General features: G+C 42.9%; 1 protein-coding gene across 1 annotated transcript in view; it reads right to left on the bottom strand.

Annotated features, from left to right (window-relative positions):
• The window catches only part of LOC147102854 (E3 ubiquitin-protein ligase rnf213-alpha-like), a 175188-nt gene that overhangs the window by 46840 nt on the left and 100957 nt on the right, over positions 1–27391 (bottom strand). Inside the window, 17 exon segments of the mRNA XM_085963739.1 lie at positions 1023–1122; positions 3634–3791; positions 4908–5087; positions 5812–5912; positions 7708–7828; positions 8811–8998; positions 11312–11527; positions 13118–13293; positions 16360–16493; positions 17470–17661; positions 19938–20073; positions 20919–21072; positions 22526–22581; positions 23757–23879; positions 24997–25115; positions 26398–26496; positions 26736–26872. Coding sequence (XP_085819865.1) covers positions 1023–1122; positions 3634–3791; positions 4908–5087; positions 5812–5912; positions 7708–7828; positions 8811–8998; positions 11312–11527; positions 13118–13293; positions 16360–16493; positions 17470–17661; positions 19938–20073; positions 20919–21072; positions 22526–22581; positions 23757–23879; positions 24997–25115; positions 26398–26496; positions 26736–26872 — 2390 coding nt within the window.

Below are 27391 nucleotides of genomic sequence, written 5' to 3'. Positions count from 1 at the left end.
CTGCTTTTAACTAAAAGGTGGACACGAGCATCATGTGGCATCCCCCATTTTATAGTAGAATCTACTTTCTCACCTAAACGAGCGAGGACAGGAATTCCAGCGCTCAACATGAGCTGCTGAGATTAAACTAAACTCCCAGCTGCAGTAGGTAGATTTAAGTGACAAGCTGTCCTGAGATGCAAGCTTGCTACTATCTGGTTGGAAGCCACGAGGCCCAATCACTACATGTAGGATAAAAATACCTGTGACAGCTCAGAAATTGGTCCTATTTATTGTCATAGAATTTTACCGTATATATTTTTATCGAAAGCCTTGGGAGAAACTGGGGTTGAAATTCCTTTAGGCCTGAAAATGGGCCTGAAATGGGTGCCGCTCACAGAGGCCTGAGGCCGGCCCGGAATATTAATTGGGCAATCTGCCGGCACTTGTCACGCCTCCACAGGCAGCTCGCCTATTTGAAGAAATGACTATTGGGCCGCTTGCCTCACTGCCAGCGGCAACACAGCAAGTCCTGGGAGCTGCGAGGCGGTGGAGCTGCTTGCTTTTTTCCTGATGTTAATCGATGAGAATGAAGTAGCTTTAAATCAGTGTGAGTGGAACATCTACAATGTGCCATTGTGTTTTTTGTTGGGAGCGACAAAAGCTGATGAAATTGGATTTGTGCCGAAAACCGTAATGACGTGGGCAGGGCGCCTGGAACGTGCGCCCGAAGATGCTATCCCGAGGCTAGCTCCAAAGTGGGCCTCATCTACATAAAATCGGCAAGTTGTGGATGCCAATCGGGTGTCCTGATGCAGCTGGCCAGCTGGGGGCCCTGGAAAATTCAGCCCGCAGGTAACAACATGATATTACCAGATATCGTCACACTCTGGTTCACTGGGAGTGGGGGCTTGCTTTCAGAGTAGGCTTTGACAGTGAGCATGAGAGAAATACCTGGTAAAAGCTCTGAAAACATAACATAGCGTCTTCTGTCAAATTCATGTAACTAGATATTTAATTGAATGAGTTTGTTTTTCCCTTACCTATAATGCAGCATAAGTTTCAGTAAAACGGAACGTATCACAGGGTTGATGTCCACGCATTCAGAGAATGGGGTTAAAGTCCGCGTCTGGTATAGGTTACCTAATGTTAAAAATAAATGTTTTTTTATTACAGATTTACAGATCTCTTATATTTTAATCTTATGGCTGACTTATGTGTAAAAGGCAACACCAAACTTATATATAGGAATTCAAATGTGGTCAGCACACAGGTAATTTAGCTATTTCTAGCACAGATAAAAATGAAAACCAGCCAACTGGGAGGACAGGGTGTTGCAGTGCGTCAGTCTGATGCGTAAGATGAGGAAATCACTTGCTGCCTGCAACACTAAATGGATAGTACTTAGGAAATTCATGCAAGATGTGAAGTGCTTCATTGTAAAGGTTGAGATCAAAACCTTTCGTATTCTCTCGGAAAGTGTACTGCTTTTTCTTCTCTGAAACCCAAATTCCAATTCAGCTCGGACCAATGGGTTGAAAGTCTCCTGTCTGTTTTGTGGAAGGATCCAAAGGGAAGCCAGCTGGAGCAGTCTCAAGTGGACGCGGGCTCAGCACAAAATGGTGCTGCAATACAGATCTCACTCCGAGTTGCGTATGGTTGATGTGGCTAACGGAAAGAAATCCCTGACTGGTACAGTAGGCGGTACTCTTCTGTGTCTGGGGTACAAGCACCGTCTTAGGGTAGAGTCGAGGGAGCTTTTACTCTACATCTGGCTGTGCTTGCTACCTCTAACCTGGGGTTATGAATGTTGACTTGGGGTGCCCAAAGTGGACACCGTGGCCTTGATGGGCACAAAGATAAATCATTATGGCCGCTGTTATATTATATCTGCTGCTCTCAGACTGCCAAGGGTAGACTGTGGTGTGAACCACACAGACCAAAATCACACGGTGTCATTCAGCCCCTCTCGTATGTTTGTACTGATTTCAGGGCTGTTGATTAAAAAGTTGATAAACAGTCCACCTGGATATTTGTCTTTAAAAACAGCGGCATGAGTGCAAAGCCAAGGAGGGTGAAGTCACCTACTGGAGTTCGTTCCACTATCTCAAAGCAGGTGCAGTCGGGCGTCGGATCACAACACTCCATCGGGTTCCCCAGTTATTCTGCTAACTTTGCTTTGATTAGCTATGGAAGTGAAAGTGGTTGTCATCTAATGTTGGCCTGAAAATATCCTGCTGTCCTGCTCCTTGGCTCATGTCGGGAATTCATATCCCAAAATAGCAGACTTTCAGGCAAAGAATTTCCATCCATTAATGTTAAGGAATGGAAAATCGTGCATGGTTAAGAGCTTAATTTGTGATTTGCACTCCAGACCAGAGAATGGGAGGTTGGAAATTTCACCCATAGATATCATGATAATCATCAGAACACGGACTGTGTCCATGAGGGTTACCTAGGCTCAGGCATGCAAAGGTCGCTTTTAGCATCTCATCTAATCTGAACTAAAAGCTACAGAGGTGGGTTAGACACAAAATAAACTGAAATCTTCCATTGGTTATTGATTATTTTAGCACATGTTGGTAAGTACGATTACTTTTCAATGATCAACCTTTCAAAACATTGCAAAACTGCATCTCATCTACACTGGAACACTACCTTCATATTTCCAGGGGCTGATACTGTAGTGTGGCCCACACCAGTGCTGTGTGCCATTGTCAAAATGAGTTGCCCTCGTTGGATTAAGTGAAGTCAGCCTATTTGAATAATTATCTGTAAATCCAGGCGCAAGTCCCAAGATGAGCCAGGACTGCCAACAGCACACTGATGGCACAGTGATGGACTCCTGACTGGCTGTTGTGCACTAGGTTCTTTCCTGGGGTTGCGAGCAAGGGCAATGAGCACAGGGGCACGAAGCAAGGGGTGGGTGCATTGGGTGGAGGGGAATGGAGGAGCAAGGGGTGCAAATTTTTCCGTACATTTTTATGGTAACATCTCCTTTAGTGGCTGTTCCAAATGGGCACTATGTGACTAGTGCTGTTTCGGCTGCGTTATCACAGAATCACAGAAACCCCACAGTGCAGATAGAGGCCATTTCGGCCCATCGAGCCTGCACCGACACATATCCCACCCGATCCCCGTAACCCCTGCACCAACACATATCCCACCCTATCCCCGTAACCCCACGTATTTAATCCCCCTAACACTAAGGATCAATTTATCATAGTCAATCAACCTAACCCGCACATCTTTGGACTGTGGGAGGAAACCGGAGCACCCGGAGGAAACCCATGCAAACACGGGGAGAATGTGCAAACTCCACACAGTCACCAGAGGCCGGATTCGAACCCGGGTCCCTGGCGCTGTGAGGCAACAGTGCTAACCACTATGCCACCGTGCTATGGGTGTGACTAACTCAATTGCTTTAAAGTTGTGTGCCTGATGAGTTCGTGCGCAGCCCCCTTAGTGTTCACTACCCATGATGGGACACCCCAGGTGCAGTGTAGGCCTAGGCCTCCGCCCAACTTTCCGAGCAGTGGATTCATGTATTGGCCGCCTGTCGTTGTATCACCAGCCTCTGAATGCCTGAAGACAGAGTGAAATCATCAACGTTAAGGTCAGTGGAGATTTGTTACCTTCCATCACAATACAAACCTTCAGGTGATTTTCTGACTGCGATTAGCAATGAAAGCAGCAACGTAATCACTTCATCACAAGGTGGAGAATCTTCGCTGAAGCAAAACCTGGAAACAACCTCCATGAAAAACATATTGCACCTCTGGCGGAAGTCATTATGTTTTTTCAAAGCTTTTCTGTAAAATTAAAAAATGTATATATTTTAGAGATAGAACTATTTTGTAGTGTTAGACCAGATCAATACCAGATCATTCCTACTGTACCTATGTGTGCCTGTGCATTGATAGTACAGGAGCACATAGGTACTGGTTCACAGGCAGTTCCAATTTACAGGTTTTGACTCTTAAGAAGAACTGATCACAGTAGTCTAAGTGCAGTCTGATTGTATAGTGCAAGGCTGTAGCATGCTGCAGAGTTATATTCTGCTGTTCTGGCAGTCTATGAACTTTTTAAATTGCTTCCCCAGATTATGCAGACATTGAAAATCCATTGAGGTCCATTGTTAAGTCACCTTGTACAATTTCACCTCTACTGGCTAATTAAGTCTCATTTTTTTTCAATTTATGTGCAATACTTTACACTTATCATTGTTGAAACTCATTTGAGTGGCTAGGGATCGAAGAAAGTGATTAGCTAAGGCCTTGTCTCTGATTCAGGCGATGGGAATAGAGAGGCCACGTGAGATGGCAAGGTTAAGGGGGTAGCTATGAATATGGGTAGGAGAGTTTATCTGGGAGCTGAGGCTAAGGGAGAATGAGGGCAGTGACCTCAGAGGAGAGAGAGCAAGGTGAGTGGAAATGGAGGTTGAAATCACCGGGGATAAGGAGTCACTCGGTGCTGAGACTGATGGAGGGAAAGCAGTGAGGATATCTTGGTGAGAAACTTGGTGTGGGATTTGGGTAGAGAACAAGAATCTTAAAGGAGAGGCAAGAGGGGCGGAACAAGGTGAGGTGCTTAAAGGAGGAGAAGGTGCCAAAGGAGGAGAGGGACAGACCAAGGTGAGATTTGGTGACCAGCGTCACACTGCCACAGCGACCGTTTGGGCAGGGCAGGTGGTGGAAAGTATAGTCAGGCGAGGAGGTTACAGTAAGGGGCAAGGTGTCATCACCTGTGAGGCAAGTTTCCATCAAGGCCATGGGAAGCTAGGTAGTTCGACATAAATCCAGTAGAAAATCCTGTTCACAATGTCCCAAAGAAGTAGTCAATTTCGCCACAAACTCTTGTACTCTTTTGTTAAAGTGATTAGGTAAGGGACAAAACTCTGAAACTTGATTTTGAAGGGTGAAACTTACTTGAGTTGTTCGGAGACTTGGACTTTATAGGAATCTGGCACGGCTGTCTTACATTTTGGGCAACAACTTTGCGTTTTAAGCGACCGCTCCAGACAGTTGATACAAAAAACATGCTGACAGGGAAGGCTGGCTGGATCTGTCAGCACACCAAGGCAGACTGGACATTCTTTGATGCCATACCTGAGGTAGAACAACACAGCAAGAAAATACTGAGACATTGTAATATTCATGGCTTTCTCACTGCACCCCCGCTTGCTATCCTGCATTCTCTTCCGAAAGGAGAGATTGGCCCAGGCTGCAGAATTGGCATTTTGTGTTTGGCATGATTCAAGCGAGCAGCCACGCTTAGTATTTTTTCTCTTCTAGTGTAGAATTTCTCTCTGTTCGGGGTTCAGCAAAGCATGGGAAACTTCTAAATGACAATATATAAATCCTCTCATCAAAAACTCATCCCAACTGAGTCCTTCAGTCTCGAGTTCCAGACAACACAAAATTTGACCCCGCCATCTGCTGGTTGGTAGAGAAGCACTTTACTGCAATAACAACAGAAAATGCTGGAAAAACTCAGCAGGTCAGGCAACATCCGTGGAGAGAAATTTGAGTTGACGTTTGACTTTACTGCATTGGCTGCCAAGGCGCTATAATATATCTTCAGGGTCTATTTCTTTTAGATGAACACTTTAGGCCCATTAACATTCTCTGTGTTTGGGCAGTGTTGTGGCATTGTGTGTTGCAGCATCAGTGCACAGCACCGTGTAACAGATGCCAAGCACTAATTCAAAGAACAAAGGCAAATTGGATAGAGCCGCTGGCCAAAAATGGCACTTTAACACCCAGCAACGCAATTATTTGCAAGAACTACATGAGATTAGGCAATAAATGCGTACTTATGAGTCAAATTTACCTATAGTCCAAGTGACTAGATTCCTCATTGCACGACTGCAGTACTTCAATCACTCCTTCAACTGTTTTGTTCTTTTTCAGATCAGAGGATGTTCTGAGGATCTGTGTACAACCATTAAATAAATTATTGTTCAACATAACCACAAAACTAATTCTACATAAGGAAATGGAATAATGGCAGAGTCAAAAAGCATGGGAAACTTCTAAATGACAATATATAAATCCTCTCATCAAAAACTCATGCAACATTATGAGATCCAAGCCTAGAAATTACTGTTAGTGATTTTAATGGCAGAACAATTAACACATCCATACAACATTCTTCTGTCTGGTATCTTAAGAGCAGTTCGCCCATTTATATTAAATGAGTTAAGTGCCCCTATTGAAACAGTGGACAGAGGAAGGAGCCGACAAATGTCATAAGAATGCATTAAGCCTTCGTCCTCTCATATTATCAACAGTACATTTGATGGAGCTTTAGCCTTTGAAGAAAAATAACTTGCAGAAGCTTTTCTGGGAAAAAGTTCCTTGAGGAATTATTTATTGACATTTTGTCCTCTCAAAGGATTCAGTTAAATGAACTGTACAAAAGTCAATCAGGCGGTACAGTTTTGTTTAATCTGAGACCTGGGGTTGAATACACAAACTAGGGTTTTATTCACTGGAATTTAGGAGGTTATGGGATGATTTGATCGAAGGTTTCAAGATATTAAGGGGAACTGATAGGGTAGATAGAGAGAAACTATTTCCATTGGTTGAGGAGTCTAGGACTAGGGGACATAGACTAAAAATTAAAGGCAGGCATTTCGGGAGCGAGGTTAGGAAACATTTCCACATGCAAAGGGTGGTAGAACAAAGGTCGATGCTCGGTCAATTGTTAATTTTAAAGCTGAGACTGATATGGAGTTAGGTCACAGATCAGCCATGATCTCATTGAATGGCGGAACAGACTCGAGGGGCTGAATGGCCTACTCCTGTTCCTACGTTCCTGTGCAGCACAACCAGGAGGGAAGAAAGTGTTGGCTGTGAGGGGTTTACATGAAATGAACTTTGACAAGACCACAGCATAAAATGACTACAATTAGGCAGAAATTGGCAGCCTATTAAGGACGGCTGTTGTGGAAAATTGAAGAATTTGTACTACTTCAGTAAGGGGCTCTTCTGAGACTTGGGTTCGGGCACATTTTGGGGCAGAGTAGAGGGAGTTTTAATCTAATTCGGCCTGTGCTATACTTGACTTTCAAATGCTTGGGGATAATGGCCTTGACATTTTGAGAAAAGTTCGATGGAAGTTTTGATATAGTAGAGATTTTATGTAAAATCTGCTGCAAAAAAAAATTACCACAGGGGAAGAAACTGTAAATGTTGAACTTCTCAAAAAAGTATAGGTGGTGATAAACAATGGGTGGAAATCCTAAAGCAGGTGGTTACTGGTACAAAAAGGATGTTCATGTTGACCAGATTAGGAACAAGGGATTACAGGATATATTTTCCTGTGTGTAAAGTTAAAGAAGAATTATTTTGCTAAGCTATCGTGTAGAGTTTTTTGTTAACTTTACATGAATAGGAAGATGGCCCCTGTGTGACTATGAGCTGACAAGCAATATAACCTTTCATTCAGTGATACTGTGTGGACACAGTGAGCTATTCACCAGTGCAGATTGTTGAGATATATGTATGTAACCCAAGGGTTACCTGTCAGTCTACGCTACTGAAGATGAGAGTTAAAGAGACACCCATGAATCTCATGTGCTTATCATTCTTAATATGCAAACAATTTTTTTTATAATAAGCCAAAATCATTTAAAATATATGATTACCATGTACACGTCCCTGTGTACATTTGGACAAATTCTTTCATTGCACAGTTTTTTTTTAACCTGGTCATGTTGTTTACCTTCTGAAGCTGTGCGCAGTGTTTTACAGCAACGTCTCGTAACCTGGGATCAGTGTCAGCTACACTGAAAACGACATGTTCGATAAACACGCTCAACACAAGTGCACAGTCCCAGTGTGATCTAACAGATAATAAAATAACTAACATTACTACTCTTTACAGTGATTCTAAAATTGAAACTGTTCATTGTAACAATAAAAAAACAGGAACTTTATCAGAACTGAAGTGTCTACAGAGTTTACGTGATGGTAGGTAGAAGGTTATGCAATCAGCTCATACCACAATCTCCCACAGGCTGAGTGCTCGCTCTCACGTGGCAGGCAGCAGCGAGGGGCTTTTCCACACCGTGTCTGTCCTGGCTGCAATCCAAAACTAATGCCACTGCCCTCTTCTCTCCCCATAGACCTGTATTGTCCTCTGCTTCCTCTACCATATAACATGCTAAAGTGATTTATTACATAAACTAGTAAAACAATGGAAGTCTCAGAGCACAAAGGGTAGGAAAACTATATATTGCTCTGTGTTAGCGGTTTTAAAAAAACCTCATACAGCGGAAAACCCGTTTTACATTTTAAAAAATGAACTGCTTTCCAAACAAGTTTCCAAAACATATGTATTTACATACATAATTCATCATATGGAATTGGAAATATTAATAGAATAGATTGTAAAGACAATTGTTTGTTATAGTGGCCAAATTGGACAGATTATGCTTGAACCTTGCTGTGCTAGATCGTGGTCTGTGCAGGCCATACTAGGCAGCAACCTAATGTACCCTGTTGGTTAACAAAGTAGTAATCCAGTGTTCTAAAAGTTTTTAATGATGGTTTGAGTTTCGACGACAATGTCAGAACAATCGGCTGATAGCTGGGGAGACCAGCAAGAATATTTTCGTCCAGGTTCACAGTCACTAGCGGGAGTGAAAACATTGATGCGAGTGTCAAATGGGGAATACATTTTATACTTGCATTGACTTCTCCACTTACATTAGTGACTGGAGGAAAATATAGCCACAGACCTGGAATAAAGTGGGGCTGTTTGCAACATGAAACAACACTTCTATCAGCAGGTAGTGCACGAGATGAACAGAATGTGAGGCTTGCCTGATCTGAGCAATCGTTTGCTGGCATGTTGGGCTGCACGCTTTGATGTAGTTTTTGTCATAAACTAGTTCAACTGATGGCTGTACGGTTTCCACTATTTCTATTAGTTCTACACAGTCTTTGATTGTCACAATATCTAAAGCTTGAGCCCTTTCAGCACATGCGTAAGCAGCAAGTATGTCAAGAGTCTGAAAAATAAACACAAACATTACACTTTTTGAAGAGAAGTTCTCTTTAAGTAATGTCAACATTGATAAATGTGGAAGCAGCAAGATTTCTCAATGTCTTTGTCAAGTTTTATAAAACAACAACAACTTGCATTTATTTAGCACTTTTAACATAATAAAACGTCCCAAGGCACTTCACAGGAGCATTATAAAACAAAATTTGACACTGAGCCACATAAGGAGATATTAGGGCAGGTGACCAAAAGCTTGGTCAAAGAGGTAGATTTTAACAAGCGTCTTAAAGGAGGAAATAGAGGTCGAGAGGTGGAGAGGTTTAGGGAGGGATTTCCAGAGCTTAGGGCCTAGGCAGCTGAAGGCACAGCCACCAATAGTTGAGCAATTAAAATCGGGGATGCTCAAGAGGCCAGAATTAGAGGAGCGCAGATATCACGGAGGGTTGTGGGGCTGGAGCAGGTTACAGAGATAGGGAGGGGCAAGGCCATGGAAGGATTTGAAAACAAGGATGAGAATTTTAAAATCGAGACGTTGCTTCAACATAAAATGTCTGCTTGATGATATTGCTCTAGGTCATGACCACTTTAATTAGTAGTTATTATTCTACAGTATCTAGAGCTACACCTGGTGTATAACAAGACAGTGAGTGGCCTCAAAATGTCTGGAGCTCCACTACCAGTCCACCCTGGCCCTGACCCGGTCTCAAGTCTCAGGGACCGAGTCATTTCTTAAAGAGGGCAAGTGCCCGCCTTTTCCTGCCATGCCCTGGGCATCCACCCCATGGGGGACCCGGAACTTTTGAAAGGCACCTTGCCTTATGGCCAAGAACAATTCAGATTTCTTCTGTGATCAACTGCCGTGAGGAAACTGCCACTTTCGGCGCCACTTCTGCCAGGATGTTATCGTGGCACACAAGAACGCCTGCAGCATGCATTACGTTTGGGGGGGTCAAAGGAAGTGGCACTGGCAGGAGTTCTGTTGGGCGATGTCATGCCACCAATCCTGTCTCTTCAGTCATCAGCACAGGAAGGTGGAAATAAGAAGTCCCCACCCCAAACCTCTGCTGGATTTTTTCAATGTTTCTAAAATGGGGAAGAGATCCCAGTGGAACTGGGTCCCACCCTGAACTTGACCTCGTCTGCCCAGCTCACCCTGCCACAGCACGGTCCCAAATCCAAGAATTTCACGGCCATGTCTTCAGCACCAAAATACAATCACACTGGCATCAAAAATGCTGCAGGAAGAAGCCCAACTGAGTTGTGTATAACAGTCCACACCCGGAGAATTTATTTTTATTTACTTTTTTTCCCCAAAGATTTGCATTTGCTTCTCCCTCCATAGCATGAGCGACTGAGAACTTTGTGTCAATTTTCTTTGATGTTCACGCTGCTCTTTACTCAACTAACAGAAAGCATGTTTGTTATAGCCTTAGGAAATGGAACTGGAAGGAGTTCTGTTGGGCGATGTCATGCCACCAGTCCTGTCTCTTCAGACTTCAGCATAGTTATCCCTGGGGCAAATCTTTATAAAATATTGATTTTTAAAACATTTGCATCAAGTCCTTGTCAAGAAATAGCGAGCTCTTAATGAGCCGGCCATGGTTGAGAGTTACTGAATTCAACAATGTTGTTCAAAACCCATAAATTAAGAGATGACCTTTTTTCACTGGCACTAAATAGTAACGTTACCTCTTAGGATTTAAAAAATCACTGTTTCTTTAAATTGTTTTAAATTCAATGGTCTGAATAACACAACTGGCGGAAGCAGCACAGCAAGGAGTAAGTAACTGCTGATCGTAATCCTGCTCTTTCTCCCGGTTGTTACTGAGGAAGCTGCACGTGGAACGCCAGTGAACAGATACTCTCATTACAGAAAATGCTGGAAACACTCAGCAGGCCAGGCAGCATCTCTCCACGGATGCTGCCTGGCCTGCTGAGTGTTTCCAGCATTTTCTGTTGTTATTTCAGATTTCCAGCATCCGCAGTATTTTGCTATTGTACTCTCATTACACTCTGCTCTCCAAGAATGGAGTTACGTCATCAGAAATACAACCAGCAGATTTGAGTGTCAGGTAGCACTGAGAATCAGAATCACAGAATTGCAAAATGTGCATGTTAAGCATGATACAAGGACAGTCTTTAATTGAATAACAGAAATATATATATATTATACTGTCAAAGTGAGGATAGACTGAATGACTGAAGGATAAAACAAAATGGATCTGTCTTGTCAGTAAAATGACAGTTTGAAGAACCTTGCATTTTACTATCAAATTCTTCATAAGCTTTAAACATTTTGTATTATTTTCATAAGACTCACCATTTCCTGAGGATTAGAACTCAATGTTTCCTGTATGTAACGATGAAGGTGTTCCAGGATTTTTGGAGAGAACATAATTGTCTTGGACAGATTATGTAGACGGTTTTTGAAAATGTTATATGCAATGTGTATCCAGGGAGGCGATTGCTCTTGAAGGGTCAGACCACAATCATTGTGAAGTTCGTTCAGGCAGGAAATGAATGCGACCTTGAAAACCTTATTAAAAATATAAATAAACAGGAAAACAACATTCAGTGCAAGTGGAGTACCTTCAACCGAAAATAATTCAAAATAGTCAGCCCCTGAATTTCCTCCCCATTTCTGCCAATGTGTTGCCGTAACTTTGCCGGAATTGTGTCGGAAAACCTGCCGCACTTCCGGCAAAGTTATGGTGATGTAGCTGGCAGAAAATCCGAGGAAATTCAGGGCCGCTATAGAACAATGTTTCTATGCAACAGGTGAAACTTCAGCTTTGCGAATGAGAACACAGCCCACTAGAGCCCCAGCCATTTTAGTGACATACATGATGGATCTTGTCTTTGGCTCTCACTGAATTAAGTGGGGCTGTGGCGAGGAGCAGCCTTCTTATCAGTACTGATGGTTGATTCAGCACAGTTAAACATTCAGTGCCAAACACATTTTAACTGCTGGTGTACAACAGAAACACTTAATACGTTCTGCTTAACTGACACTGTTGTGGCTCATTCTTGGGGATGCTAATGTTTGTGCAGAACACGGCTTGAAAGCTTAACGTTCAATTCGTATGTTTTGTCTGTCCCACTTTTGCTTGTGCTAGTTGCCATTTTGCTTCCCATGTCAGTGATGTTTATCAGTGGAACATTTCCATTTCTCGCACACCCTTGTCCTTTTCTAATTTCAAAGCTGTTGAATGATGCGGTCATTTTCATCGGCAACCGTGCTCATTTTACCAGATAGAAGACTCCTTCATTCTAGTGCGGTATTACTCCTGCACACGGAAGCTCAGCGGAAGCTCGAGGAACAGCACCTCATCTTTCGATTAGGCACTTTACAGCCTTCTGGACTCAACATAGAGTTCAACAATTTCAGATCATAATCTCGGCCCCTATCATCATATATATATAAATATTTTGTATTCACACTTTTTGTCTGTGTCTTTTTTTCTTCTCCCCCACATGGCAGCTGTCTTTCACTCTGCCAGCACAATTTACACTCCACCTAGAGCCATCCTTTGTTTCTTAACCCATTCTATTATCATCTCCTTTTGCCTTGAATATCTCTTAATGACTCTTAACCTCTCCTGCCTTCTATCCTATCACAGACCTTCCCTTTTGTTCTTTCATCCCCTCCCCCCTTTCCCAGCCCCTTCACTTGCTTAAAAATCTGTTCCATTTCCTGCTTTTTTCCAGTTCTGACGAAAGGTCATCGACCTGAAACGTTAACTTTGCTTCTCTCTTCACAGATGCTGCCTGACCTGCTGAGTTTCTCCAGCATTTTCTGTTTTTATTGCTGCTGCACAGATTGTTCCTTTAATGTCAGTGAGGTACCAATGGTGTTATCACTCCAGCATCATACACTGATTAGATAAAGTTCAGATTCCCATTCAGTTGGTTGCGTCAGTTGTTACCTAACAGCCTCACTGTTACAAATTGTGGAGGGGTCCACAAGTTATTTGCTTCCATCCCAGTTGATGTGGGATATTAGGGACGTATATAGTGGAGAAACTAGAGAGTTCAATATACAAGTTATCTGCCCAGTTAAATCATTAGTTAGTAAAAGTTGTTTTAAAGAAACATTGTAGGTTTTTTCAACTGTAATCAGACTTACCTCAACTTCAGCAAACGATGAGATATTAATGGTCATCAGAATAAAATCAGTCAGGTATCGCTGACCAAGGTCGCACTTTCCTTCTTTGCTCTGACCTCCCAAATACTCTCCGAGCTTACTTTTGTTAAAACTGTTGACAAATTTCAGCATTTTTGGTCCGTCTCTGTCAGCTGCACCTGAATGAGGTGAATATTTTATAATATTTTATTCCGATCATACAGGGGACCAGTCAAACAAAATCTAAAACACCTGCTGATTCTTTAGTAACAGATTCAAGTTGATGTATAAACATACAAGAACAACTTGTATTTAACTAGCACCTTTAACGTAGTAAAACGTCCCAGGGCGCTTCATAGGAGCGTTATCAAACAAAATTTGACACCGAGTCACATAAGGAGATATTAGGACAGGGTGACCAAAAGCTTGGTCAGAGGTAGGTTTTAAGAAGCGTCATAAAGGAGGCGAGAGGTGGAGAGGTTTAGGGAGGGAATTCCAGAGCTTAAGTCCTAGGCAGCTGAAGGGACGGCCACCAATGGTGGAGCGATTAAAATAGGGGGTTCTGCAAGAGGCCAAAAGTGGAGCAGCAAGATCTCGGAGGGTTATAGGGCTGGAGGAGGTTACAGTGATAGGATGGGGCGAGGCCATGGAGGGATTTTAAAACAAGGGTGAGAATTGTAAAATCAAGGCGTTGCTTAACCGGGAGCCAACGTAGGTCAGTGAGCACAGGGTTGATGGGTGAACGGAATTTGGTGCGAGTTAGGACATGGGCAGCTCAAGTTTACGGAGAGTGCAAGGTGGGAAGCTGGCCAGAAGAGTATTGGAATTAGTCGAGACTAGAGGTAACAAAGGCATGGATGAGGGTTGGTGAAACACCACTTTGGTATATTAATCCAGAGATTCTGAAAACATCAAATAAATTCCAATGAGAATTATTATTGACTTTGCAGTAATCAGGCTTATGAATTAAATCAACATTTGTAAAACACTTTTGGAGGTAGAAAGAAGAGGAAAAGGTGCATTACTTATACAGTCAGAACAGCTTTGAAAATTCTGAGTAGTCTGTTTGGGATATATTGAGATTGTGAAAAGACTTTGGGGGTGAATTTCCATGGGGATTCTCCCGCTCACAAGCTGAAGTTCCCGTAAACGGGGAGAACTCCCACAAAAAAAATCACCACTTTATTTTAAGTCTTGATCAATTTTCTACAATATAATTCTTTACATGTTCCAAAAATACGAGATTAAAAAGCACTTTATGTTTTTTGCACTGTTTATACCATGTAGTGCTTAGTATTAAATTATTTTTATGATTATTATGCAAAAGAAAAGTTGTGATTACTTTGAAAACGATTTCAAATATATATGGGGGTTCATCCAAAGTAAATGACCAAAAGCTTGCTTAAATGTTAATTTTATTCACCTTCATCTCACTTGGACCCTGATGATTTAAGATTTGTTTAATTTTTTGCTGAAAATGCATTCAGAAGCAATTATAAATGGTGAAATAAATCCTTCTGTAAATTCAAAAATGATCCCAATTGGATTTCACTAAAAACAATGCAACCTGTGTACAATCAGTGAGGAGATGACTAATCTCAGCCCTCGAGCTGGTACGGCACCACCAAGTACGCGGCAAGGTGACAACAGTGAAAACTGATTCGACAGCTATGTAGAGATAAGCTGAAACATGAAGGATGCTTGGATATGGGTCCCAGTAACCCAGATCAAACTTCAGAAAAGCAACATAGCGCAGGACCACACTCTTCCTTCAGCAGTTCCTCAACATCGAGTCTTCCATAATCTCAGAGATGATTTCTGTTGGCCTCCTGTTATCAGTCAAATACTTTACTATTTGGCCAAAAATTGTCAGAGTCAGGTTCGATCACTTAGGGGGAAAAATCCGATTGCTTTGCGCCTCCCGTTGGTGCCCGGGCACAGTGCCACTAACACCTCCCGCGATATCCGGCAACGATGTCATTGTCATGCGCAGCACGCCGCTCGCACTGTGGCCGCGAACCTGGCTTGCGCCCCCTGACCTACCACCGGACGCTATGTCCGACAGGGTCAGGGTGCCGTGTTTGCGGCTGGGGCGGCGCAAATTAAAGGGCAGGTGCCGGGCGGCCATTTTTTTCTGGGCCGCCTGCCAGCACCTGCCCCCTCTTGCCTCCTCCTGCGGGGTGCCGGCTGTGATCGGTCAGCCTGGTACTCCTCTGGAGTGCCGGGCTCTTTTGCCGGCACCTCGCAGGAGGAGACCTGTAGTACCGTGGCGCTACGTGCCGACGCTGTGGCGCTACTGCACGTAGCGCTGCGATATTCAATGGGAGCGCCCCAAGAGGGAGGGGGAGTGCTTCCAGTAATGCCTCGCCTCCTGCTTGGGGCGCTACCATTCAATTTCAGGCGTGGGGGCGCTAACTTTTTCGGGGTGCTAAAAGTAGCGCCGCGGCGAAGTTGGGGCCCCAAAGGGGGCGCGAGCCAATTTTTCCCCCTTAGTATTTTAAAACACACTCTGGTTTGATATCATGGATAAGAAGTGGAAATTAATTAATTGTGTTTACACAGGAATACATACATAGGATATATACGGCACAAAAATAGGCCATTCGCCCAACCAGTCCATACCGGCGTTTATGCTCCACTCGAGCCTCCTCCTGTCTTTCCTCATCTAACTCTATCAGCATAACCCTCTATTCCCTTCTCCCTCATATGCTTGTCTAGCCTCCCCTTAAATGTATCTATACTATTCCCTTCAACCACTCCCTGTGGTAGCGAGTTCCACATTCTCACCACTCTTTGGGTAAAGAAGTTTCTTCTGAATTCCCTATTGGATTTCTTGGTGACTATCTTATATTGATGGCCTCTAGTTATGCTCTTCCCCACAAGTGGAAACATTCTCTCTGTATCCACTCCATCAAAACCTTTCATAATTTTAAAGATCTCTATTTGGTCACCCCTCAGCCTTCTTTTTTCAAGCGAAAAGAGACCCAGCCTGTTCATCCTTTCCTGGTCAGTATACCCTCGCATTTCTGGTATCATCCTTGTAAACCTTCTCTGCACCCTCTCCAGTGTCTATATCCTTTTCATAATATGGCGACCAGAATTGTACACAGTACTCCAAGTGTGGTCTAACCAAGGTTCGATACAAGTTTAGCATAACTTCCCCACTTTTCAATTCAATTATATGCCCATTCTTCAAGTTTATTAATGTCTTCTTGTAATTTGTAGTTTGAAATGAGAAACTGTACCTTCCAAATACTGAAATTCAACCCACAGCTGGTCAATATATTCCTTGATCAGCCAGCTGAAAGGTGCAGCACAGGGAATCTCCACACGTCCTTTACTCACTTTGTGATCAACTGTTATTTCCTTGGTGTTTGATCTAATGGAAACAAGATGCCATTTTGCATTACCGCATTGTAATTATATAAGAAACAAGACAAGAAGGGCCTCACATATTTTCCAACCAATATGTACTCGCCATTTATAGATTCAGCAAGTTTAATGGCGCTGATTTTCACCTTTGTAACTGAATTTATTCATTACTGATCCAAATATATTTGCTCGTAATACTTTTAAGCATGTTTTTTTCTCATTATATATGCACACACACGCCAACAGTGCTTTGATAGTGGAGTGAGCATCAGCCCTTCCAAATGCTGACTTTCATACAAAGCGCGCACTGCCAAGAGCTTTCACTTAGGCTGAAGATCATAGTGCAACAGGGACTTCAATCAAGTATGAGGTTTGAACCAATACATTTGGATCAGCAATGTCCAAATTCAGTTACAAAGGTGAAAATCAGAGCCATTAAACTTGCTGAATCTATATAGGGCGAGTACATATTGGTTGGAAAATACAGAATTTCAAATTATACTTAGATTTGTTGTACACAATAAGCAAATTTCATTTACATTAATAAAAAATGGTTTTACCTCATGGTACAAACATCAGTGATATATAGTTTGAATTAACATTGTAAATTGGAAAATGAGGAAATCTTGTGAGGCGATTTACCAGTTCCATGTAAAAACATGATTAAAATTCTATGAATCATGATGTAAAAAGACGACTGTACTGAGCACTTGGTTTGAGTGTAAAACAAGGCTTTAATCAACTGTTTCAAAACCATGAGATTTCTAGTTACAATCACTAGTTCCTGGTTACAGAAACATCCTGAGCAAGCTGGGCCCACGCCTGAGTAATTATACTCCTTGGACGGCGCCACCAGCTGGCCGCCCAGTGTTACTTCATGAGTCATGATAAGATTCATGACAAATCACACTTGAGTTATTTCAGTCACGTTGGAAATCTAGTGACATTAAAAGATGCACATCACCTGGGCAAGGCCATCTTACCCTGAACTTTCCGCCTGGTGAGATACTCTCAGTATCTGTGTATCACTGAAGATGTTGAGCCAGAGCCGTTTAATCTCTTTGTCCACTTTAGGATCCACCAAAAGACTCAGGTTGTAGTCTCTGTCTAGGATGGAAATCATCTGGGCCAGATTCGGAGTAACTGTTTTCTGAATGCACTTCCATAGTGTGTGTCTACATTATCAGTACAAAGAAAAATAATGTGGATGTAACATATAAAAACTGGTGCTGTTTCATGTGAAATCAACTCTATGTTGTGTTTCCAAGTACACAGTTCCATATTTCATAATCTGTTGAGTCAAGAGTCCCCACATTGTGCAATGTGTTCACATTCAGGTAGAGCACCATTCAGTTCACACCGGAGCCAGTGCAGCGCAACTCCTTGTCTGCATGTTTGTGAGCTGAGCACACGCCCTCATCCGTACACCATATCCGGTGCACTGTCTGGTTCACAAGGGAGGGATATATGTGTAACAAAGCACCTTCTGCATCATGAGCCTTCTACGTCCTTACCCGTGTGCAGCACTGAACTAAATCGTACAAGGCTAATACAAAAGCAAAACACCGCGGATGCCGGAAGTCTGAAATAAAAACAGAAATTGCTGGAAATACTCAGCAGGTCAGGCAGCCTCTGTGGAGAGAGAAACAGAGTTAACGTTAACTCTGTTTCTCTCTCTACAGAGGCTGCCTGACCTGCTGAGTATTTCCAGCATTTTCTGTTTTAATTTTAAATCTTACAAGGAACTGGAGCACCCACTGTCGGCAGGGAGTGCGACTGGCAATGCACACACTGTGGGGTAGATTTTCCATTCAGCTAACTTCACATACAGATGCTGTTACGTCCGTGTATAATCAGACACAGACTGCGGAGAACGGTACAAACGGTGTTTACTCAACGTGGCTCAGACTGCAACTGAACTGTACAGATTACTACTCAACGTTATATACAGGTGTGGTCACTGCCGGTACTACAGTATACATGAGCTGTAAAAAGTAGTTCTCCCCCTTAAAGGTACATACATTACAATTGCTTAATGTTCTCATACTACCACTCCAATGTGTATTATTTTTTACCCAGGAATTTACCAGGTTTTAAATTAACCAGTTTAATGCCTGCTACAAATAATACATAGAGACATAGTGTAAGTGCGTTTTTCATTTATATAGGGGGATTGCCAATTTATTTCCCCCCCCGCTTCCAACCACCTGCTGGTATGAGCCTCTTGGGCTGGTAGGCTCACATCAGTTGGTAGGTATAGGGCCATTTCAATACGCTGGACTGCAGGTCATGGGGGGAGAAATTCAACTCATAACCGTCCATTTTGCATCTGAAAAACGGGCAGCCAGGAAATGAAAATCGATGGGGTGAGGCACCTCTATTGATGCCCGAGGCCCACCTGATGCTTTATTCAGTCGGGCATGTAAATGGGAGAACAACCTGCCTGCTGCCTACAGGACCCAATGCAAAATTCAGGTACAAATGGACGGAGCTTGTTTTACCACATCTCGAGCAGCTTAACCAGTGGTCCTTAAAGGGACCACTGGAGGCCACTCAGAGTCAAATTTGGCTCGGGCCTGAGGCCGGCATGGAACGATCTCTCTGCTGACTTGCACTCCCACCGCCCACCCACAAGTCAAATTTCTCCCCCATTATCTCTGTCGAGCTGTCAGGTAGAAGTTGCCACAATGCTACTCTACCAATGGAAAGCAGCGAGATTCAGTGGTTCCATACGAGAATTTTTGAATTTGTACCAATAGTTCCATAAATTCAGCACAAAAATGGAGAACATGAAGCAATCCTAAACAGTGTTACTTGGGCAATATTCACTGATTAACCATTAACAAGCCATTATTGAGTCTCAAAGGGAACTCCCAGAAGAAAGGAACTCGGCCCCCCCCCCACCCCAACAATCCAAAGCACCACTGAATTAAGCACTCAGAAAGCGAAGAATGAATTGTACTTTGACGGCAATCTATCTTCATTTGAACAGTTTATCCATCAGCTCACTGTGATGATGACTGAGAAAAGTGGACCTTTTGGGGCTGGGATGGTACACACACAGCTGTTGTGGTTCAAAGCATCTCGAGCGCATCATCCTACAGTAAATAAAAACAGAAAATGCATTTTCTGTTCTTATTTCAGATTTCCAGCATCTGCAGTATTTTGCTTTTGTATCCTACAGTAAATGTTCTGTTTCACATGAACAAGGCGCAGTACAAAATCATCAGGAAGAGATGAGATGAAGTGGGTAGACGGTATCCGTAACAAGAGCAGTTGGCACAGAGCCTCCCTGAATGAGTCATAAGTTGGACTAAAACTCTCTTACCTGCACTCCCTGCTGCCAATGTTCTGCACCAGCAGTGCAGCCTCAGAAAGTAAACCCCTAATAACGAGAGTTCAGAGTAACAGATCCACCTGCATGTGAATCCAACACAGCTCGCAAGGTTACCTGAAAGTGCCGCCTTCCTCCAGAGCACTGATTTTCTGGGCCTCCTTACACATCCAGTCCTTTGGAGCTAGTGATATTTCCTCTTGTTCCTGCAGCTGCAACATCAGTCTTTCTGTTACCGTGCTTAAAAACTGTCCTGTAAAAAAAACCACCACAGCCCATTAAAGAAATAACAGCAAAGTATTGCAGTCGACACTAATCGACCTCAGTGCGACGGCACTTCAAAATGACCCAATGCAGCAATGTTAAATCCATTACAGCCAAACTCTGGTCAATCCCCAATTTGATACATGTTAAAAAGGACCAGTATGTAATCTTAGCAGTGAACAAATGGCACTTAAAATACTGTTGTGTCAGCAAAAGATTTCTGCTCGATGAAATAAATAGTACATTTTAGGGCCCAGCACAGAGTTATAGATTCCTCTCCAATGGGAGCTTTCCAAACTTGTTCAGCCACCAAAGACAGAATATAAAGTTATCCTTTGCCTAGGCTGGAGTTAAAAAAAGCTCACAGAGTTCAAAGGATTCTCACTTACTGCAACACGCTACACAGCGACGGGCCAGTCTGCTATGGATACCAACCTTCCAATTTATTGATATGCTGAGTCTTTCATCACTCGCTGATCTCCATAATTGGTCGCAGCCTTAAGCAACTGAGAATGTGACTTACCATTCTTCCTTTAAGAGGTATTCTTTGACATCTGTTGCATAGCCTTAATTAAGGATGCAGTCATACTACAACTGTAGTGTTGTTATGGTGTAAATACAGCCTCAGTCTAGAGTCAGGGCCTGACTTTGCACTGCAGGGAAACTCCATGGAGTCAAGAGGACTCAACACCCCATTTACACTACACAACTTTAGACTTTAGTGTGGGTGCGGAACCGAAGCTGCTTGGCACCGACGCTAAACTTACAGTGGGAATGCGCTGTGACTAAATGTTAAGATTTTTTATAATACAGTACCCAGGAGCTGGTGCTTACCCTCACATTCCCCATCCTCTCTCATGAGATCCAGGAGTATCTGGACACGTTCAGTGCTTCGACTGGATCCCTCTTTACCATCACGTATCTTGCTTACTGCACTCTGTATACAGCTTTGCAACAGGAATGTTGTATTGAGAATGTTCGGCCTTTTCTGTTTACAAACAATTACAAAAATAGATCTCAGAATAAGAAAGAAGAACTTGCATTTATATAGCGCCTTTCACGACCTCGGGACACCCCAAAGTGCTTTACAGCAAATGAGGTATTTTTTGAAGAGTAGTCATGGTTGTGATGTAGGGAAACACGACAGCCAATTTGCGCACAGCAAGATCCCACAAACAGCAATGAGATAATGACCAGATAATCTGTTTTAGTGATGTTGGTTGAAGGATAAATATTGGCCAGGACACCGGGGAGAACTCGTCCCTGCTCTTCTTTGAATGGTGCCACTGGATCTTTTACGTCCCCCTGAAAGGGCAGACGGGGCCTTGGTTTAACAAGTCATTCGAAAGACGGCACCTCCAACAGTACAGCGCTCCTTTGCTACGGTGTCAGCCTAGATTATGTGCTGAAGTCTCTGGAGTGGGATTTGAAACATAGAAGATAGGAGCAGGAGTAGGCCATTCGGCCCCGCGAGCCTGCTCCGCCATTTAATGAGATCATGGCTGATCATCCAAATTCAGTACCCTGTCCCTGCTTTCTCCCCATATCCCTTGATCCCTTTAGCCTTAAGAAATATATCTAACTCCTTCTTGAATATATTTAATGAATTGGCCTCAACTGCCTTCTGTGGTAGAGAATTCCACAGGTTCACCACTCTCTGGGTGAAGAAATTCCTCCTCATCTCAGTCCTAAATGGCTTACCCTTTATCCTTAGGCTGTGACCCCTGGTTCTGGACTCCCCCGCCATCGGGAACATCCTTCCTGCATCTAGTCTGTCTAGTCCTGTTAGAATTTTATAAGCTTCAATGAGATCCCCTCTCATTCTTCTAAACTCCAGCGAATATAAGCCCAATCGACCCAATCTCTCCTCATACGTCTTGAACCAAGAACCTTCTGACTCAGAGACGGGCGTGCTACCACTGAGCCACATCTGCCACCGAGACTATGGGCCACTTGGGTGAGGATGGGAGCTCAGTGAGAGTTGGACCTTGGAGGGGAGGGAACCGAGGCTGCGGTGTAGTGCAGTTGTTCCTGTCGTCTGTTGACAGCAAGAAACTAAACAAACCCAAAGGGACAAGGTTCCTCGGGAATCAAAACCAGAGCGCAGGGCAGGCAGGACTTAAGGGAGACATTCGAGAAGAGCCATGAGGCTGATGGCCAGTGTAAGAGGGACTGAGTAATGATGAGAGACTTGGGAGAATATTTCAGTTGCTGATTTTATGCCAGTGGTGATAACTATCTCCCATGCGCCCTAGATAGTTTATGGTGCGACACTCTCACATGAAACAGTATTCAACTATAGCAAATGCTTCTATCAAATACATGTACCAGATCACTGACTGAAAACATTTTCCTTTTTAATAATTTTTTTAGTTAATCTCTATGATAAAAAAATAATTTGTAGTGCAAACATTAAAACAGTTTAATAACATAATTTATACCATAAGCATTTTGACTTGTCGATCATCTTCTGGAACAGTGTTCTGGTCCTCAATTTCTAAAGTAAAAACAAGATACGTCACCATGTCTTGCTTGTTTCTCTTGGAGAAGTACAGCAGAATTTTGTAAATGCCAGAAACTGCAGAATTTGCATCGTCCCGCGGTAATACTCTCAGATTGGATCCGAAACATTTTTGTTCCTCGTCTATTTAATTAAAACCTGGTGAAGTTTTGGTGCCTGCAGCTGTTCTGGCCTGAACTATCTGAAAACAGACAACTGCAAACTGATGGATGGATCTGAACTGTTGCACTTCTGGTTCCTGGCACCAGAGGTCACTAATACATTTTTGCCCAGGCTGTCAGTTAAACACTGCAGTGCTTTATTACAACAACTTGGATGTATATAGTGCCTTTAAAGTAGTAAAATGCCCCAAAGTAGACGAGTAAATTAGCTCCCAAGGCAAGAAAATATTAATATTAAAGCTCTCAGAACCATCATATTTCTATAAATTAACATCTTAATTTGTTGCATGTCAGTCACTGCAACTTAGCTGCACTTTCCAAACAGTCTACAGGAAACTCTTGATTTACCGGCACCTAAATAACGGAAATCTCTGTTAACCGGCAAAATTCAGGAGTAGGTTTAGGTAAGTTTTACTTCATATTAGTGGCAGTTCCTGGATCTGTGGCTGTGTAACTGGGGCTCCTACACTTGTTGCTAAGCAACGGGGACGCTTGGTCTGTGGCCGGAGTTCCTGCACATGTTGCTAAGCAACAGGGAAGCCTGGATTTGTTGCTGTGTACGGAGCTCTCGTACCTTTTAACTATACCTCTCTGTAATCCGGACTTTTTGATAAACCGGCACCACGCCGGTCCCGTCGGTGCCGGATACCAAAGAGTTTCCTGTAATAGGAAGCTCAGGCCTCACTGTCTTTGAAATCTGTGGTACATCTTTGTGACATGTTAACATGCTTTGAAGGGGAGTGAGTGCCCAGATAGGTGATAGTTCCCCCGTGTCCAAATTTCTTTTTAAAGCCGTATACACCCAGTAATTAAAAAACAAAATTCTGCGTGCATTACAGAAGATAACAAAAACTATGATTGTGCCTCAAAACAGTAACACAGTGAGGCAGGCATTCGCACATTGCTTCAGCTTTACTCTGAGCCCCGCAATGTGTTATTGCTTTGTGGCCTGTGCTAATTTAATTCACATTGACATAACAGATAAATCACCTGCTTGTACACCCAAAGCCTTGGCAAACAGCTCACTGACAGTAACATCACAGAATGCAGATATATCCGAGCCCATCTCCTCTGAATCAGTCACATCGTCAATGTGGACAGATAGCCACTGGCCTGCACAGTAATCAAGATACAGTCTGTTTGAAAAGTGTTGCAACAACATTGATTTTTTTTGATGAAGTAACAGAGAGGATTGATGAAGGGAATGCAATGGATGTTTTCTACATGGATTTTCGGAAGGCGTTTGACAAAGTACCACATAGAAGGCTGGTTAACAAAATTGAGGCTCATGGAATAGGTGGGTCAGTGGCAGCTTGGATAAGGAATTGGCTTAAGGACAGAAAACAGCGAGTTGTGGTAAATGTCAGTCACTGCAACTTGGCTGCAGACTGGAGGATGGTAGACAGTGGTGTTCCCCAAGGGTCAGTGCTGGGGCCACTGCTTTTTTTGATATATATAAATAACCTGGATATTGGAATACAGAGTAGAATTTCTAAATTTGCCGATGACACCAAACTTGAGGGTGTGGCAAACAATGATGATGATATCAATCGACTGCAACAAGACATAGAAAGGCTAGCAGAATGGGCAGATGGAATTTAATACAGAGAAGTGTGAGGTGATGCATTTTGGCAGAAGGAACAGGGAGAGGCAATATACACTTAATGGCATATTTTTAATGAGTGTGCAGGGACAGAGGAGCCTGGGAGTTAATGTGCGTAGGTCCCTGAAGGTGGCAGGACATATTGAGAGTGTGGTTAACAAAGCATATGGGATCTTGGGCTTCATAAACAAAGGTATTGAGTACAAAAGTAGAGAAATTATGCTGAACCTTTATAAAGCGCTGGTTAGGCCACAACTGGAGTATTGCGTCCAGTTCTGGTCACCACACTTTAGGAAGGATGTGAAGGCCCTTGAGAGGGCCTTCACATCCTTTACAGTTCCTTAAAAGGGTGGTAGTAGCAGATTCAATAGTAACTTTCAAAAGGGAATTGGGTAAATACTTGAAAGGGAAAATTGTGCAGGGCTCTGGGGAAAGAGTAGGGGAGTGGGACTAATTGGATAGCTCTTTCAAAGAGCCGGTACAGGCACGAAGGGCTGAACGGCCTCCTTCTGTGCTGTAAGATTCTAGGTTTAATGCATAAAATACAACACAGATTCTGCCAGTTTACACCATGCACCACTTTTGTCCAGGGGCAAAATAGTGCAATGATTTTTCCGTCGAACATACCTCCTTGAAATCCAATGTATTTTGATCCGCCAGCAATTCTAGAGAGCTTTGTGATAAAATACACATAACAACTGGACTTTTTGGAGTCCATCAGATTCATTTCATTCATTGTGCAGTATCTGGAAAGAAAAATACAAAATCTTAACTTCAAATGAATATAATTTCGGAAACAAAATCACATCAGCCACCAGCACTGTGAGGTACAAGCCACTCCTCCAATTCAAAGTTGCTTAATGCAAATTATCTAATAATTGGATCTTTTTTGGCATTAAAGCATCAAATTTCTGAAGTGTCCAATCCATGGTGCATACTGGGAACGCGGATGGTAAAACAGCACATCCCGAGACAGCGATTTTGCATCCATTAAACGTGAGTTGGGAGTGCGCAATTTTCCGATACGCTCTCCAGGAAAAGGTACCTCTCCGACTGTGCCAGGAAAAGGCACCTCCGACTTTTTAACCCCTAAATTTCCACTCCACTGTATCGATTAGGTTGCTTGATTCAAATTATTGGATAATTCAAAGTTCTTAGTGGAAAAAAAAATGACTTCAAATTATCATGAGCAGATTGAGCACACAAAACTGCAAAAATAATACATAATTGTAGCAAATTTACCCCACAGATGACACTCAACAAACCAGCAATTTTGAGATCACCTCACAGCTGTGGTGTTCACCCCAATGTCTGATATTTTCTAATTGGAGCCACTGGCACAAGTGCGGATAGAACAGGTTGTTTCACGATACACGGGGCTAAATTTCTGTTATTACAAACTAAACTTCCAACATTTCGAAACATCACAACATCTTTTGCTACTCAAATCAATCAACTTCTTAAAAATCTTGTCAAATACTACAAAGTATTTACAGCACGGAAATGGGTCATTCGGCCCAACAGGTCTAAGCCGGTGTTTATGCTCCACACGAGCCTCCTCCCTCCCCTCTTCATCTCACCCCATCAACACATCCTTCTATATTTCATCCTCACGTGCTAATCTTGCTTCCCCTTGAATGTATCTATGCTAGTCATCTCAATCACTCATTGTGGTAGCAAGTTCCACACTCTAACCACTCTCTGAGTAAAGAAGTTTCTCCTGAATTCCCTATTGGATTTATTAGTGACTATCTTAAATTTATGGCTCCTAGTTCTGGTCTCACCCACAAGTGGAAACATTTTCTCTACATCTACCCTATCAAACCTTTTCATTATATTGAAGACCTTCATCAGGTCAAATCTCAGTCTTCTCTTTTCTAGAGAAGAGCCCCAGCCTGTTCAGTCTTTCCTGATAGGTATATCCTCTCAGTTTCAATGTTTCAATGGATCTAGTTGAACCGGGACTCCTTGTGCATCACTGTAACCACTTAGATATTCCTGCTTAATGTTGAAACCATTTGTACTTACTTGGCAGAAGCAATCAGCTCTGAGCTCTGAGAGGACTCCTCAGTGTCCATCTGTATCAGTAACACTCGAGCTCCAGTATTCAAGCCTTGAAATGACTTTCTGTGGATATAAAAAGACACATAAGCACCTTCTACCTAAAAAGCAAAATGAAGGTGCTGACTATGGATTGTTTCTGAATAAATTGATAAGCAGATATTCTACATCTTCTGAAATTGCATAGGATCGATTTTCATCCCCCCCCCCTCCTCCTCCTCTGCCCGGACTTACTGATGAAACTAATATCTGAGATTCGATTGTATCTCTTGATTAATGATTGCAACGAACTCAGGAGCACTGACCTTATTTTTTTACAGAAGGAATATTCTGTATCGAACTGATGCAGGAACAGAAGGAGAAATTCTCCCACATCGTTGCCAAGCTCTTTGACCAGTACCTTGATGTCTGACTTGGTAAGTAGCCTTGAAAAAGTTGTTACCTGGAACAGCAATACTTGAGTTAGCGTGACGACTGATAAATCGACGGTGCAATCTCACTCTTGCAATGACTAAGTTCAATCTTCTGTTGGGTTTCAATCCATCTGCTCTGCCCATTCTGTGGCTGGTTCATCTGTGAAAACTGGATTCGATTTGAACCAGGAAAGCTATGAAGATGGTGCCAGGGAACCAACTGACTGATAAACAGAAGATGGCATCACAATTATAGTCTCTGAACTCTAACAATAGACTAGGGCTGGGTAAGGTATCAGGCAGAAGCAACACAGTGGCACAGACAGATGCAAGGCAGTGGAGACAGGCTCCTTGCCATCTCTCATGCTCACAGAATGGCTTATAAAGTTAGATGAAGGATTTGAGGCCTTTGGCACTTATTACACACAAAACATAACACATTGGGCTGGATTTTCCGACCCCTATAGGTGTGTATGCACCCACCCGATGCTCCTCCGGCCCCCAATCATCCTCTGGCCAGCTACACTCACCCCCCCCCCACCCGATTG

The sequence above is a fragment of the Somniosus microcephalus genome, chromosome 21 (genome assembly GCF_052327205.1).
Source record: "Somniosus microcephalus isolate GS21.2 chromosome 21, FLI_Smic_1.0, whole genome shotgun sequence".
In the NCBI taxonomy this organism is placed as follows: Eukaryota; Metazoa; Chordata; class Chondrichthyes; order Squaliformes; family Somniosidae; genus Somniosus; species Somniosus microcephalus.
The sequence above is the reverse complement of the archived record's forward strand: the minus strand, read 5'-3'. Positions and strand labels throughout refer to the sequence as shown.